Source organism: Lynx canadensis, chromosome C1 (assembly GCF_007474595.2).
Source record: "Lynx canadensis isolate LIC74 chromosome C1, mLynCan4.pri.v2, whole genome shotgun sequence".
Lineage (NCBI taxonomy): Eukaryota > Metazoa > Chordata > Mammalia > Carnivora > Felidae > Lynx > Lynx canadensis.
Window position 1 is genome coordinate 75,126,359 of NC_044310.1, and position 16,621 is coordinate 75,142,979.

The 16,621-nt window shown below is 39.5% G+C and overlaps 1 protein-coding gene across 2 annotated transcripts; it reads right to left on the reverse strand.

Annotated features, from left to right (window-relative positions):
• Positions 1-2,014: 2,014 nt before the first annotated feature.
• LOC115520467 (guanylate-binding protein 5-like) lies at positions 2,015-16,308 on the reverse strand. Of its 2 annotated transcripts, none has more exons than XM_030324839.1 (11): positions 16,207-16,308; positions 13,172-13,371; positions 12,284-12,411; positions 9,322-9,431; positions 8,865-9,061; positions 8,279-8,521; positions 6,975-7,255; positions 6,012-6,224; positions 5,060-5,162; positions 4,601-4,782; positions 2,015-3,160 (listed from the first exon to the last, which is right to left on the reverse strand). In XM_030324839.1, the coding sequence occupies exons 2-11, from the start codon at positions 13,359-13,361 to the stop codon at positions 3,044-3,046; spliced, it is 1,764 nt and encodes a 587-aa protein (XP_030180699.1). In that variant the 5' UTR covers positions 13,362-13,371; positions 16,207-16,308; the 3' UTR covers positions 2,015-3,043. The 2 variants fall into 2 exon arrangements, with proteins under 2 accessions (XP_030180699.1, XP_030180698.1); XM_030324838.1 differs by having other exon boundaries at positions 16,151-16,295.
• Positions 16,309-16,621: the final 313 nt, after the last annotated feature.

Sequence of the window (16,621 nt, forward strand, 5' to 3'; positions counted from 1 at the left end):
TCCTAGAAGAATATATAGTCCAAAATTAACAGTATTTCTAGTTCAGCAATATTTTTTATAACAAAGTATATCCCCTGCATTTTTTGCTAGTTTCAAAGGATTAGAGGGTATATTTTGTTTTTATACTTTTCTGTATATTATGAATTTCTTTTCAATGATTGAATTATTTTTATAATCATAGAAATATATATGTATATATACTTTTTCCACTTTTGTTAAAGTAAAGCACTTCTGGAAAGCTATTTCTGTTTCAAAATCATTATAGTTTTGAAGATTATCTAATGTATCACCTAATGTATTTCAGCTTGAACCATTGCTACTCAGCATATAGATACATATATATATATATGTATATGTATATATTGCATGTTTGAAACAGTATGTGTATGTAGCTACACAGTATGTGTATGTATATGTGTGTGTATACATATGTATATATACATATGAATATACATATGTGTGTATATATAGACTTGACACAGTGTTTATGTATAAGTACACAGTGTATATATACCTGCTAATGAGAGGCATTGTGAAACTCTTGAAAACTATATGTATACTTACCCCTCTAATACCATGAAAACCTTTGGTCTGGATTTCTCATTGTGAAGACTTAACCAGTTCAATGATAGTTTAGTCAATGTATAAATGCTTGGATGTAACGAATGTGGGCATAGAGACTTTACCATACCACACAACTGTAAGCAGCCTAAAATTAGAGTTTTTACAAAAGGAACAGAAACCACTTTTCGACACATAGCAAGTGAGTGAAAATGGGGAAAATTTCAAGGAATATAGATAAGTGGTTAAGTCGAAAGCAAAGTAGTCATTGGAATGCCAGCCTAATAGCAGTTCTTCTCTCGTGTGACCTCTACTTTAGTCGAGTGTAAATAAGTTGAGGCCTATGTCTTTACATAGAATCTCAATTAAAATTCCACGTAAATAAAACAGGACTCAGAACGTCCAGCTGGCATTCTATCTTAGGCAAAATTCTTCAGGTGATGAGAAGGTTATCTGCAGGTTCTCTCTCTGCCTGCACAATCTGAGGCATGCATGTGGCATGCTGAGCACTTGGGAAGCAACTATAGCCAGTGCGCCAATGTGACATACGTAAGGACAACCTGCTGCAGCCGCTGCTGCCTTTTTTTTTTTTTTTTAATGTTCGTCTATTTTTGAGAGAGAGAGAGACAGAGAGAAAGTGTGTGTGAATGAGGGGAGGGGTAGAGAGAGAGGGAGGCACAGAATCTGAAGCAGGCTCCAGGTTCTGAGCTGTCAGCACAGAGACTGATGCAGGGCTCAAACTCACGAACTGTGAGATCGCGACCTGAGCCAATGTGGGACACTTAACCGACTGAGCCACCCAGGCGCCCCTTGCTGCTGCTGCTGCTTCTTTTCCTTCTTCTCAGTCCAAGCCTTGCTGCTGCTAGGACAGCAGACAAGACTGTCATTATAGCAGTTTGCTATGGATTGGCAGAAGCTAAGGAGTGGCCTTTACTTCCTTGGGTCTGTGAACCAGCTTTCCATTGTAAATCTGAGTAGTAAAAAATCCCTCAACAATGCAGTTGTGTCTGTACATAGTCAGTATTCCAAATAGCCCATCAGCTTCAGTCTTACTTAATTTTTGAATGCTGAGATCAATGTACCACCTTTGCTCTGTACATAATTGAGTGATGGATTAAAAATGGCTGCAAATATATTGCCATACTTCACAGAGTGAGGTAGATTTCATTTCTCCTGCCTTGGGCTGTCCCTAGGAACTATCCTGATCAACAGAATGCAGCGAAAGGGCTGTTGAGTTCACTGGGTCTTAAGAGATCTTTAATTTCTTATTTTGCTCTTTGGAGCACTCTGTCTTGGAAGCTAGCCACGTGAGAGTGTCCTGCTGTTCAGAGGCCATGTTTGGCGCATGTAGAGAGAGAGAGCAGTGGATGCAAGTGGATAACCTTGTGTCTGAAACATTTAGGACCTTCCAAATGTTTCCAATTTTGGAGAAAATAGAAACAAAGGAGTACAGTTACGTTTTTGAAAAATTTAATCGTTATTTACAGTTAAAAATATATGCGAACAAATATGTTTACACAATCCATAATTTTAGAGAAAAATCAGTAGGCTTTTATATGTTATTGCAAAAAATTATGATGATTTAACTTAAGCACTAAGGTAAGCATAAAATTAAATGATCCCCATCAGATTTTTTGACGCCTTATCTAGCATTCCATATACCTTTTATTTATAGGCCTTAAAGGATTATAAACATGTGGCACACAGTCATTAAGTCTAATATAAATTGCCTCATGATATAAACTGTCCCATTTAAGTTATGCCCTTTGTGAGGATGAACAAAGAAAAGTCTTATTTAGCCCTCAGCTAATGGCATAGTTTCTATGCTGGTAGTTCTTTCCATCTTCTGGAGTACCCCTATTTTATTACCATGTGGGATTTTTTTTCAGCTTAAAATCTAAGCAGACTGTTTACTAACTGTACCTAGGATTCACATCATTGCCCCTAGAGCCTACACGCACTTGAGAACCATACGCTATTTCCGTAAGAAGCGAGGTTAGTTGTCCTCACCATTGGTGTCTCCCTCTGATGACATCCAGCATAAGACCACTTGGCAGGGGTGATACTCAACTCAGCCCATGACTTTGGCCAAATTCTACTTGACTTAGCTCATTGTGAATAACACCCCTTAGGCCACTTCTAATCCCCCCAATGCAAAAATGGAAAATTGGAGGGATGAATTTGAGTTATAAGACAAAGTTCCCTGATGGAACCAACCCAATATCACCCCAAATAGAGACATTGATAAAATTCCCTTATTACACAATTCACAGTCTCTTTAAGGAAGCGATAACCAATTAAACTATGGAATTATTGAAATGTACATTTTACTAATTACAAGCCTTGCAACTATATAACTGTACAAAAGTTTGATACATAATTATGAAGTTTATTTAAGTGGTGATTGTCCCAAGTTCTATAGTTTCTCATTCTTGTTTCTCTTTAGTGAAAGTGAATGAGGAAAGTTCTGATGTTTAGCTCTTTAAAGTAAGATGCATGTATCATCTTGTGAGACAATATTCCTCTGGAGATCCTGGATTTCGTTGTGAAGTCTTCTGCGTTCATCTTCGATTTCCCTATTGAGATTTACGGTCTGTTCCTAAAGAGTGATAAGTAAAACAATGGAGTTTAGCAGACGCTCATGTCCAGATCACTTGAGGGGAAAAAGCCCAAATCATTGATTTTCTTTGTTTATTTTAATCCATCAGTAAATAACCGAAGACAGTCCCTGAATTCTTTCCCATTCATGTGCATTTCTCATTCTTGGTCTCCTCTTGTCTAATCCCTCTCCCATACCTCTCTCTCTAGTTCCAGGAGCATCATCTCCCGATCCCTGAAATATTGGTGTCCCAAGAAATATACCCTGAGGCCCCCTCCTCCTTCTCCCCTTATTTTATACATCCTCCTCAGGTGATCTTTGTCACACCTCAACTTTAATTCTCATCTATACAGAGAGGAATGTCAGCTCTAGCTTGCAGAGGAGGGTGTGTAGGTGTGTAGGAGGGTGTGTAGGTGATCTCTACAATCACGCAAGGAGTCTGAGTCTCTGATGAGGCAATTTTTTCTAGGTCTTCACAGTTATGGGGCAGAAGTACAAGGAGAGCGAGGGGACCAAGAGCCTCGGGTTGACTATACCGCCCTTCAGTGCAGAGCTGTAATCTCAAAAGGTCTTGGAGCTTGTGCCTGGGAAACTGGGACCTGCTGGTCGACGGGCCACACTGGGGAAGTGTTGTCTCAGAAGAGTATTCACCTAAGATTTTTCCACTAGGTTTGCAGAAACAAACCATTGCAGATCCTCCTCTCTGGGAAGGCAGTTTAGGTAACTTGCTGAGTCGATATTGACAATGTGTTCTCTCTCTTTGCAACTTCATTTTTCTCATTGCAGAAATAGGGACCTAATACTTGTGCTTCGCAATGAACAGGATAGGTGAGAGCATGAATGCAAAGTGCTTTGTATAGTGCGAAATAAATAGGAGCTACTGCTTTGTGAGCAATGATAATTGTAAAGGACTGAATGAAACAAACTGCAAGTAAAGGCCTTCAGAACCAGTGATGATTAAGGCAAGGACAGGGCATAGACACAAAAAGATGAATTAATTTAATAAGGTAATCACACCCAAAGAAGACTGTCTAGAGCAATGACCAAGATACCAACAGCAACAAAAACAAACAAGTGCTAATTACCAGGGGTTAGAAAGCTCCTGGGCGTTTCACACATATTAGTGCTTATTCTGGGCCATGCACAGTTCAAAACGCAAATGTTCTCACTTTATTACCAAAATAACCCTATCAAGTGGGTATTATTACTGTCTCTGTTTTCCACAAGAGGAAACCGAGGCACAGAGAGGATAGATAGCTTACAAGAACCATATATTTAGGAGGTGGGAGCTGGGATTCATACCTGGGATATTTAACTCCAGAGTCCTTGTCCTGAGCCATAATACTGTGCTGCCCCTCCCCCTTGTCACTGCTTCCTGCTCTCATCAATACAGGGAGGGGAGATGTGAGAAAACCCTGAGATGCAATAATTGATGAATACCTGGAATCGAAGTTGCAGGACCCTCTGCTGTTGTCTTAACTGGTACTCTTGGAACATTTCCATTCGTCTCACTTGTTCCAGATGGAGTCGCTGCCTTTCCTCCATCACTTGCTGGTTGTACCTTTGAATTGCCTCCAACCTTTGTGCTTCAATCCTTGCAGCCTCTGCTTTCATACGTGCCTCTGAGGAAAAAAGAAAATGACAACCCTCTCTAGGATTAAAGGGCCTCTTCCTTCTGCTTCCCACTCTTGTTATTGCTACCACATCGTAAAGAAAATTCCCTGGAACTGTGTTTCCCTTCCAGGAAACCATATTGCAGCTGACTGTATGTGCCCTGTTTACATTTAGGAATCATCTTTGGGATTCTTGCTCCAGTTTTCTGATCGCAGGTGAACCAGGCGAAATTAAGTTAACATCTGTAGGAATGTCTGTCTTGCCTCTCCTTTGTTTTCGTCTCACCTTCTATCACCTTTTGCTTCACTGTGAGAGCCAGGTCTGTCTGTAGGATGGTATCACTTGTAGACTGTTTGGACTGCAAATATCTCTGCAGAGCTTTCTCAGCCTAGGAACCCCAAAAACATGCAGTTAGAAGTAGGAAACCGTGACAAGGAATGTTACAAGCCTTTATTTCCTTTTTGTCCCAGGATCTTTTCCTTCATGTAAGTGCTCAGCCCCATACTTGGTAAAACTGCCAATCAAGTCTCTTCTGTCACAGGGGTGGTTACAAGCCCTGGGCTGGCCAATCAGAGCATCCAAGGCCACTAGGTGCAAAGAATTTGGGTACAGGTGGGGAAATAACACGTGGATGTGTTAGAGGCGGGTACGGATGCTGGGCAAATATACTCTCTCCTGAGACTGAGGGCACAAAAGACTAGTTATGCTTGGAACTGTTGGTGTCACCCTGCTGCCATGTGGGGTGAGCCTGCCTGAGAATGAAACCAATAGTAAGGAAAACAACAAAAAAACTGAAGTGGAGATTGAAAAGAAAGAAGGAAGGGGGGAAATCTATGAGAATGAAACCAATAGTAAGGAAAACAGAACAAAAAAACTGAAGTGGAGATTGAAAAGAAAGAAGGAAGGGGGGAAATCTATGACATTCTTTCAACTCCTGAACATAGCTATACTTGCAATGACATTTAAATATCTTGCTTTTAGTTTAAGTGAGCCAAGGAATTACCATTTTTTCTCAAGCTAGCTTCGATTATTGGGATTCTGTGCCATGTAACCAAGACAGTCCCTTCATTACAGTTTATGTTCATGGTTGCAATAAAAGTCTGGTGAGTATGGTGACATACTTCAGTTTAATTCCACAGCTATGATTAGAGTGTAAATACTTCCTTCCTGTCCTCATTGATTTTTGAAAGAAGCCCCTTAACACTTTCCTGCAACTGATAGATAAAACTCAGAATACCTGCATTCCTTTCCTGGGCTGCTGATAGTACCTTGCTTTCAGCTCTTCTGTCTTCTGAATGAAGAGAAAATGTCCTCCTGGCTTTGAATAAATCCCCTGCGTCACCTCATTTTCTAGAGGACCAAATATGGCCTGAAGTAAAGCTGAGCAACGGCTCCATGATGCCTCCATGTTCTGGTTACAAAAGTCATCCTTTCTGGCTTCTAGCAGAGTCTTCAAAGGGATAAGCGGCCATGGAAAAACTGTTAGCAGCACTTCAGCATGTCTAGAAATGGTTCTCAAGAAGAATCTTTATATTTTTTCTAGAAACTGGAGGACTACAAGTAAGACTATATCCTTCCCACCAAAACCTAGAAAAGTTCCAAAGATGATACACTGTAGAAAAATTACTTTGCTTTTGTGTATGGAATCCCCTAAAACCTCTTTCTTTTGCTATTTCTGCTTTGAATGTTGTCTTTAGACTACAGATCTCTAGCCTCAAGCCTTAATTTTAAATGCAACCTACTATTTGACAACATTTCTGGGGTTACCAGTGAGTAAGGGGAATGCAATACCTGGCTGGAATGATATAGTGTGTGCTATTAAACCTGGAGACATAATCTTTTAGTAGGCCCATTTGGCAATTCTGTATGCTTATTTAATAAAAAAAGGAAAGCTAATGAATACCTTATGCATAAAATGTTTTAAGGGAAAAGGTGACTCTACATAGGTGTAACGTGGTAAGGTAGGTTGTGTGCATGTGGAAGCTTCAGAATCTGTAGGGCCCAGAGTAGTCACATGTTTGTTTGTTTTCAGAATAACAGTGATAACTTGATCACAGAAGTGGTAATCATTATTTTTTCAGTCTAGTGAGGATTGCTCTTCATCATTCATTCCCTGTTTGCCTTTCATAGCAATAAAAATCAACTTTGCCTCTTATGGCTCATAAGTCCCATGAACTAGATGGGGGAAAAAGATAATTACCTCTAATTGCTTCTGGAACTTTTGGTTCACATCCTTGAAACAGTTCTTCATGAAGATTTCTATAGCCTCCCTTTCACAGGCCCCATGCAGGTCCAGGAGCTCGGAGAGAGTTTCTGTGGGCAGCTGCACCTTCTGGTCCATCTGCTGGTCATAGTGGGCAATGGCCTTTTTCACTGCTGCTGAGTTCTTGATCTGGGCCAAGGCCACAACGGAGTTCTCCATGCAGGGCAGATCCCCACGGCTGATGGCATTAACACAGGTCTGCACTAGGCTCTTCAGATCTTCACAGGGGGAAGAGATGCTTATATTATTTGCAAGAAAGAGGGCATGTGGCACACTGGATAATTCTGTGCATGTTAATTTCCCAACACATTGCCTGCATTTTCTTAGCATTCTGCATACTGTTCATGTGGCCCAAATAAATTCCTTTGGGAAATTATGTGACCAAGAAGCAAGATTGTTCTTTTTAAGATTGAAAAGAAAGTATTCAAAGGGGAAGACTCAAGATGTGTGTGATCATCCACGTTTCATCTTTTTCCCATTGTGGAATGAGAAAACGGTTATATAAAGTTAGGCATTTTCATTTGATTAGAAGGCTATGGGCCTTTTGCCTCTTTACTCTTCCCTTTATTTCCCTCTTCCTCAGGTTTCTATTCTCTTCAGAATTACCTTCAGTCTTTCACTTCAGTATGTAAAGCTGGCATGAGTGTTATCCTGCTCTAGAAAAGCACAAAGTAAGCACATTAGATTACGTCTCCTCTACCCTTTGTTGGAACTTTCCTGTTTGTCTCCCTTGTCCTTTGCATACTTTTGTTTGCACTCAACTTCCTTCCAGAGTGCAGTAATAATTTACAGCCTTCTGAGACGTACAGATTGTAGGAGAAACTGGACCTAGAATTCTGCTTAGATTTCTTTTAGGGTTCTAGACAACCTGGGCCTCTGTTTAATGTTTATGTGAGCTTACTTCATTTCTACAGAGAATATATCCTCATCTTGTGTCTCCCAAAGGCTGTGATATATAATGTGCTCTATTGGTGAAACAAATGATGCCAACCCATGTGGTTTAGTCTAGTTCAATGGTGGACCACTTATGGGGAGAACGTCTTTACCTTGACCTTTTTTTCAGGGTATGTTTCTATTTTGTTCTGCTTTGGAGGCATTACTAAAAATGGACAAGAAATATTTTTGGTACCCACTGGAATTTCATGAAATGCATTTTCAACATTGACAGTGGAAGGAGAAACTTTTAACAGTACCCTATTCTTTATGTTGAATTGAAGGAAAAAACTAAAAAAGGTACTCACGGGGTCCATTGACCTTGATGCCTCCTGAAAGAGTCTTAGTCTTGGAACAGTTGAAGATGTAGGAACAGAATGCTGCCACTTGTTGCACAAAATCAGGATCCAGCTCATCATTACGCAGTGTCTCAAGCTGGGCAAACTTCTTCCAGTGAGCAGGAGAGTCGAAGATAAAGCATTTCCTTATTGGAAAGAATTCTTTTATACATAGACGGGGCAAATTGAAATTTTGAAGGCTTTTATCGGTGCCTGGGGAAGAAAAAATAGGATTCATTTAGTATAATATTAACATTTGTGTTAATTTATTCTCTTCAATTAAATGTGCCTTCCACCTGATTATTTATGTCAATACATGTTCACAGAACCTAGGCAAAAAGCTAAAAGGTAACTAATCAGGGAAAGGAAAAGAAAATTTGCTCCAAGAACAGGGGAGTAATACAGTTTAATATTGATGAGTCTATTAGTTCACTATAAATTAATATTTATTTGGTAGTTTAGCCAGGTGACAATGAATTTAACTGCCTGTACACGAGAGGTAATTTCTTGTATTAATTCTCTCTCTCTCTCTTCCCAAAACTGAAGTCCCTGTTACCTTCCTTTAGCTTCAGTGATTTCTCCAGGTATTCATCTGCTGTGATAAGTTGCCCGTCTATTTCTAGGTCTAGGTAGAAATCTCTCAGAGTCCACACTAAGTCTGGGTAGAAGTTAGCAAAGTTAGTTGTATCTTCAACCCCATCAAGATCAGGTGAGGATACTGTCCAGAGCAGATTTGACAGTTCTGTCACATAGCTGGGATGCAGTTAAGGAAAACTCATGGATATAGGACTACATCTAAGCCCATATTTAATTCCAGGTCTCCCTATACTTTTATTTCCCCTTTGGGTCTTAACCTACTCCTCATTTCATTTGTAAATATAAGGACTCTTTTTCTTGTACCTTAACACTTATTATGTTTTCATTTTTGTGTTTGATTCACAAAGACTCACAAACACAACTGGTGAATAGAGTTCTCTCTGGCTTTGGTGCCATCTTGGACCACAAAAGGATACTGCAACAAGTCCATAGCTCTCTGGTCAATTTTGTTCATAGTATTGTATACAAAGGTACTACTCAGTAGTATTGCCAGTGCAAATATCTGGGTATCATTCTTCTTGTCACCCTAGAAGAACAAATTTAAGTCATGTCTCATGGTATTCCCAGATGAACAATCATTAAAAATAGTCCCTTGACCTACAAATGTTAAACAAGACCAACAAAAATGATCGTGAGAAACATATGAACTTTGAATAGAATAGTTCTATTCACATTGATAATTTTTATACAGAACCATATATTTTTAATTCATCAGTTCCTTTTTTTTTTTTTAACGTTTATTTATTTTTGAGACAGAGAGAGACAGAGCATGAACAGGGGAGGGGCAGAGAGAGAGAGGGAGACACAGAATCTGAAACAGGCTCCAGGCTCTGAGCTGTCAGCACAGAGCCCGACGCGGGGCTTGAACTCACGGACCGTGAGATCATGACCTGAGCCGAAGTCGGACGCTTAACCGACCAAGCCACCCAGGCGCCCCACATCAGTTCCTTTTATAACTAGTTAGGTATTTGAAAAATGGATAGTCAAAGTTTGTGGAGTAACTAGAATACTTAAAATCAAGATTTACATCAAAAACACAAAAACAAGTATTGGTGAGGATGTGGTGAAAAAGGAACCCTTGTACACTGTTGATGGGAATGCAAACTGGTGCAACTATTGTGGAAAAAAGCATGGAGGTTCCTTACAAAGTTAAAAATAGGGGAGCCTGGGTGACTTAGTTGGTTAAGCGTTGGACTTCGGCTCAGATCATGATCTCACAATTAGTGAGTTCAAGCCCCCTGTCGGGCTCTGTGCTGACAGCTCAGGGCCTGGAGCCTGCTTCAAATTCTGTGTCTCCCTCTCTCTCTGCTCTTCCCCTGCTCACGCTCTGTCTCTCAAAAATAAATAAACATTAAAAAAAATTTTTTTAAGTTAAAAATAGAGGAATGCCTGGGTGGCTCATTGGTTAAGCGTTTGACTTCGGCTCCAGTCATAATCTCATGGTTTGTGAGTCTGAGCCTCACGTCGGGCTCTGTGCTGACAGCTCAGAGCCTGGAGCCAGCTTCAAATTCTGTGTCTTCCTCTCTCTGCCCTTCCCCTGCTCATGCTGCGCCTCTCTGTCTCTATCTCAAAAACAAATAAACATTAAAAAAAAAGTTAAAAATAGAATTACCATATGATCTAGTGATTCTATTATTGGGTATTTACCCAAATAATACAAAAGAAACTAATTTGAAAAGATATATGCACCCCATGTTTAGTGTGACATTATTTACAGTAGCCAAAATATGGAAGCTCCTCAAGTGTTGATAGATGAATGGATAAAGAATATGTGGAATTTATATACAACGGAACATTACTCATCTGTAAAAAAAGAATGAATTCTTGCCATTTGCAACAACATGGATCTAGAGGATATAATGCTAAGTGAAATAAGTCGGTCAGAGAAAGACAAGTAATTTCTTAAATAATTTCATAAAGACATATGATTTCACTCATGTGGAATTTAAGAAATAAAACAAAGAAAAAAGAGACAAAAATAAAAACCAGACTCTTAACTATAGAGAACAAACAGAAGGTTACCAGAGGGGAGGTGGGTGGGTGGGTAGATGGATGAAATAGCTGAAGAGGACTAAGAGTACACTTATAGTGATGAGCACTGAGTAATGTATAGAATTGTTGAATGTCTATATGATGCACCTGAAACTAATATAACAGTATACATTAATTATACTGGCATTAAAAAAATCACAATTTTCAATTGTGTAAAACAAATTTGGCCTGTACACACATGCATGTATCTATTTTATTGACTAGTTATTTATTTTATTGACTAGTTATTACAGTACAATGCACAGTAATTCAGGAATGCCTGGGTGACTCAGTCAGTTAAGTGTCCCAACTCTTGATTTTGGCTCAGATCATGATCTCACAGTTCATGAGTTCGAGTTCCACATCAGGCTTCATGTTGACAGTGTGGCCCCGCTTGGGATTCTCTGTCTTCGTCTGTCTCTGCTCCTCCCCTGTGTGTGCTATCTCTCTCACAATGAATAAATATTTTTTAAAAAAGAATTTAAAAAACACACACTAATCCATATTACTGATCTTATCTAATACTCAAAACAGTGCCATAAGATAGCTTTATAACTACTATCTCCAATTGTTATAGATGAGAAAAACTAAAGCACAAAATGAGGTGACTGTTTTGATTTTGTGATAAATCAAAAGCAAAATGAAAACATAAAAGACTAGGGAAGTTCAAGGGAAAGATTCAGTTATGTGCTAGAGCCAGTTCTTACTAGGTCACAGGAGCTAACTGTATACATCTATTCTGAACCTGCAGTTTGTTGGAATCAGCCATGATGGGAGTATTTAGAAAACTGGCAGGTGCTACCAGTCAAGGCTTCTACAAGTCAAGAAGTCAAGGCTTCTCCCACCCCCACTCAGTGGGTTGGTTGTTAAATACCAGCATAGAAGTGGAAAAAAGTCCATGTGTCTACTGTTCAAATGTTAAGTTGGATAAGACCAAAGAGGAAATAAAAGATTTGGGGGAGTTTTGCTTGTCAAAGTCAGAGAGCTACAAGTGCCAGAACTCTGATTTGAATCCAAGATCCTCTGACCCAGAGCTCACTCCTAATCACTCTTCTCTGCAGGATCAGACTTAGGACAGTGGTTTTATTTGTATCATCTTTTCCGTATTTCAGTTAACTTCCTAACTCCATATTTTAGTGTCTTGTCCCAGTCATGATTCTGGCTTATAAATATATTTTTCTCACCTCAGATTTCCAAGTCTTGACTATTAAAAATAGAAAAGGAAAAAAAAGGTATACTCTGTCAAGGAGAAGTACAAATTTAGAAAAACAGAACAAAACATAAAACCTCCCTGTGTAAAGAATGTTCAGAGGTGGGGAGGAATCAAAAGGGATTTCTGTTCCTTACTTTCTCTACATCTCCTAGACCCTCTGTGTCCAGAAGAACTAGGGTGTGGTCTGGCTTCTTGGGATGAGGCATACACCACATCCAGATTCCTTTGGTGTGAGACTGCACTGTAGATCCAATAGAGAAGCCTGCAAGGGGTAGGGAAGAGGTTGTAATAGAGGAGGGGATCTGCAAATTGGAGACCTTCTTGACAACTGAACTTGGGTTTAAGAAATTCAAGATGAGGACACATCAAAAACTATAACCAATATTGATCTGAATTAGAATAGAGGAATGGAAAAATTAAAATATCAAATATCATAGGTTGGAAATTTGATGTTTTTCCTTTTTACAAGAATGTCATGCTGCTAAAATTTTAATAGTTTATAATTGCATATATAGAAATTATTTTATTGGGGCACCTGGATGTCTCAGTTGGTTGAATGTTCACCTCTTGATTTCCGCTCAGGTCATGATCTCAGTGTTGTGGGATTGAGCCCCACATTGGGCTCTGTGCTGAGTTTGGAGCCTGCTTAAGATTCTCTCCCTCTCCCTCTCCCTCTCTCACTCCCCCCTTCCTTTGCCCCTCTCCCCTGTTTGTGCTCTCTCTCTCCCTCTCCCAAAAACTAAAATTTAAAAAACAATAAAAAATTATTTTATTGACGTCTTACTCCTTAAGATTGGAAAGTATGCTTTTCCCAAGGCAATACTAAGGGGAAAAAAAGAGGTGATATGTCAGGAAAAGACCTCTGCCTTTTTTTCTCAGAACATAATTAGCCAGCTATTACCCAAACATCAGTTTTCAATATTCTTCCGCGTTCTCTAACTTCCTGTCCTTGCATCACCACGTTCAATGCAGGCAGTGTAGGTGGACAGAAGGGACTCCGCAGAGCTTTTTGGTGCACTCACCCTTGTTCTTCCCAGCCAGCTTGTTCATCAGGTAGGATTTGCCTGTGCGGTAGAGGCCCACAATGGCCACCACCACGAGAGGATTCTTGGTGGCTGACAGGATCTCCAAAGCTTCCTGATTAACCACCAGTTGCCCTTCAGTGTTCTCAATGAGGCACACTGGGGCCGGCATGCGGATCTCTGAGGCCATGTTCCCTGGTCTGCAAGGGAAGAGATGAGATGGACTGAAATATCCAGTCTTACCGAAGAGAAGGTCATTTTACTTTCTGAACTTGGTGACGTACTGCTTCCCCAAATGGCCTCAGTTTCTGAAGAAAGTTTTGAAAAAAGGACAGCCAAGAGGGTCAGAGTAAAAAAGCTGTAGGCCCTAAGGAGGACTATATTATAGGCTGCTCCATTGGTTCTTAAATGTTTAATGGGCATAAGGAAATCCATTTCCTGAGTTTTACCTACTGACTAGTTTAAATCTGACTCCTTCCCTTTGGTTTCTGGCTTACTTATGTTTCTTAGTTTTTACCTCCGTGAATCCTTAGATTGAATCTTTAGGACCACTATTTGCTATATTACGCTTGCTTGGCCTTTATCAGCTTGCTTCACTCTCATTTAGGGCTATGTCTAGTCAAACCATATTATGTTAAATCTTGCCATGTCGTTATGTAGCACTAACAAATCGTAATTGTTTACTTGTAGCTGTACTTTTAAGGAATTTTTTTTGTATAGCTATAGTAGTGCCTTCAACCAAAACTTCACTGCATAATGGTTTTATGAATGAGGGAGTAAATGAAAATACTTCTTAAAGAATACTTGACCATTTATTTTCTAACTTCTAGGCATCAATTCCTCTAACCTGAAGAGTTCCTGCTAAAGCATTTTAGGCTATCTGATACTCAAGCAAATGTTTGCTTTCCTGCTTTGCCTTATAAAGGGCATTTTCTTCCATTGTAGACTACAGAAGCTAAAAACCCAACATCTGCTTGGCTTTTTCTTTCACTAAAATCATGCAATGAAAAATTATGGATTCCCTTATTATCCAGTGGTAAAACTGCTTTTTAAAAATTATAAAACCCCCTTCTTCCCTCTTCCTTATAGCTAATGCACTGGAAACTATTCAGGTGACAAATAAAAACAAACTGGTTAGGAGCAGATCATAGGTGATCCTTTGCAAATGACATAGCATCATGGACTCGGGAGCCAGGAAATACCCAGGCCAACCTGAACCCAGAGAGGGATTCCATGATTTTACAGACTCATATGCCAAGTCTCTTTCCATTCTGACATATATCCAATACAGTATTAGTACCTTACATTTGTAGATTTCTGGTTGCCTGATTTGTATAAAGCAGGGATCATAATCATTTTTAGACTACAAAGATATGGGGAACTGGCAGTGATGATCTACAACAATTATCTAGGAAAACAGAAGGTACACAATCAGTCTGTTTGCAGATGTTGGAGGCTTACAAGCTGCTGTGCTTTGGGATGATGTCACTCATGGGAGAGGGAGTAGATTTGTCTGAATATTGAGAACTCCTGAGGAATAATTTAGTACTGTGTATTTCTATTAATAGAAGTATTTTACACATTGCCCCCAAATGATATCTGGGTGGCATCTTAATACTTTAGGAGAGCCCAGTCTCCAAAATATCTTTGCAAATTCAATGTGTTCACACCGACATATAACTATTGTTTTGCCATCCCTAACCCGAACTGTGGTGTGTGCTCTGAGATGCATCCTTCTTAATTCTGTTAGAGCCTCATAAACTTTCGTAAATAAAAACAGTGCAAGAATAGATACACACACACACACACACAAATATACATTTTGGCTTTGAAGTAAGGCAGACTTGATTTTCAGTACCAGCCCTACAACTGGCTATCTGTATGATGCTGGCATTTCTACTCAACACTCTTAGCCTGTTTGTGAAAAAATGGAAGTAAATAAAATAGTTGTATATACCAGTATAACTGCTAGCTTAAAAAAGAGAGCTGCAGGAGATGCGGAAAAAGTATAAAGAAGGAAAATGTGAGGAAATATAGGAGAAAAAGTTCAGAATTACTAAGTGATGAGGTATCTAGAAGAAACCATCTGTTTTCAGCCAAACAAGTCTAGTTGGTTTTGTTTGTAATTGTTGCTTTTTGCTTTTGTGTTGTTTTTGGTTTGAGTTTGGAGGAGGAAAAGCTCTTAGCAAGGAGACAAGTTGAAGTCAAACAAGAAGGAGATGCCTGAAGCATGTGCCATGATAAGAAATTCAAAGGTGTGAGTTCTAAGGAGCGATCAAAATTGCCAGACACTATGGATGGGTCAAGTTGGGCAACTGGAATGAAGTGATTCCATAATAGTAGAGGCAATAGAGTAGTAGAAATAGAACCTAGCACAAAAAGCTTTAAGGAATGAGTGTGAGCCAAGAAGTCAAAGTCAATTAATCCAGTACTATTTCTAAAGGAAGAAATCCACCTTCAAAGTACAAGACTATGACTAAAAATGTGCAGCTGTTTTCATTAAACCTCTTCATTGTTCAGTCCGAGTTTCAATTTTTTTCTTTTTCCATTTTTAACAATGTAAGCAAGCTGTTTGCATTGTGTCTCATTCATTTCTCTTTCTCACAAAAATAATACAGTCACAATTCTTCAAACATTCAGGCTGCAGCTTGAGGTAACTTAATCAGGTTTTATCAAAAGACAAAGGTAACATAAGTGGCAGTTATGATCTCCATAGATCCTAAGGTGGCAAAGGGAGGAAAACAGTGTTAAGACATTTCAGATTGTCGGTTTAGTCCCCACACATGCACATGTCTAATTCATCAGTAAGCAGACATAGCTGGGGCTTGAGGAACTCTGCCACCTGTCTTACAACACCACAATTTAGTCTTTAATGACATCTAATGGTGCACATCAGGTTTCGGCTGCATATCCTGGATAGAAAGTTTTCAAAACATTCTGACCATTGGCAAATCTTCTCCACCCTTGCCCCAATCTTACCTTAACTGTAAAATTAGTAGCAGAGATACTTTGGAGCAGGTAAGAAAGCTGCTTACATGAAAATGTGCTAGGAGTCCCTTGTTCCTCAGTTTAGCTGTGTTGGTTTCTGATATACTTTTTACCTGGTCCTGGGGATTTCTTACCACCACTCACTCCCCCAGACCTTCAGAGGTCAGGTGATTAGAATATGAAATAAAAACCAAAAGTGGTAAGTCTTCAAAACCTCACTACAGAAACTAAAACCACAAAGCAAGCTCAGTAAGTCGTTTCAACGGTAACTTCCTGAACATTTCTCACTGAGCAAGCTGGGTGTATTTGGCCTGAATTCTCAGAAACTGCATGTATTAGTGGAAGAGACTGTTTTGCAACCTTTGAGACTGCAACTTTGAGATTGAAGTCATTTGCAATTTTTTTAATACTCCAAGTCTTGTCCTTAGGGCTGTGAGAAACCATAAGTCCACAGTTACAGTG

What these genes read in the sequence shown, in the direction of transcription:
- LOC115520467 (XM_030324839.1), bottom strand. Translation starts at nt 13,361, where the DNA reads ATGGCCTCAGAGATCCGCATGCCGGCCCCAGTGTGCCTCATTGAGAAC. An exon ending in GAAGCAAAAGGTGATAGAAG is followed by an intron (nt 4,783 to 5,059) that starts GTGAGACGAAAA and finishes TTTTTTCCTCAG; the next exon opens with AGGCACGTATGAAAGCAGAG. An exon ending in TCCTGCAACTTCGATTCCAG is followed by an intron (nt 3,161 to 4,600) that starts GTATTCATCAAT and finishes ATCACTCTTTAG; the next exon opens with GAACAGACCGTAAATCTCAA.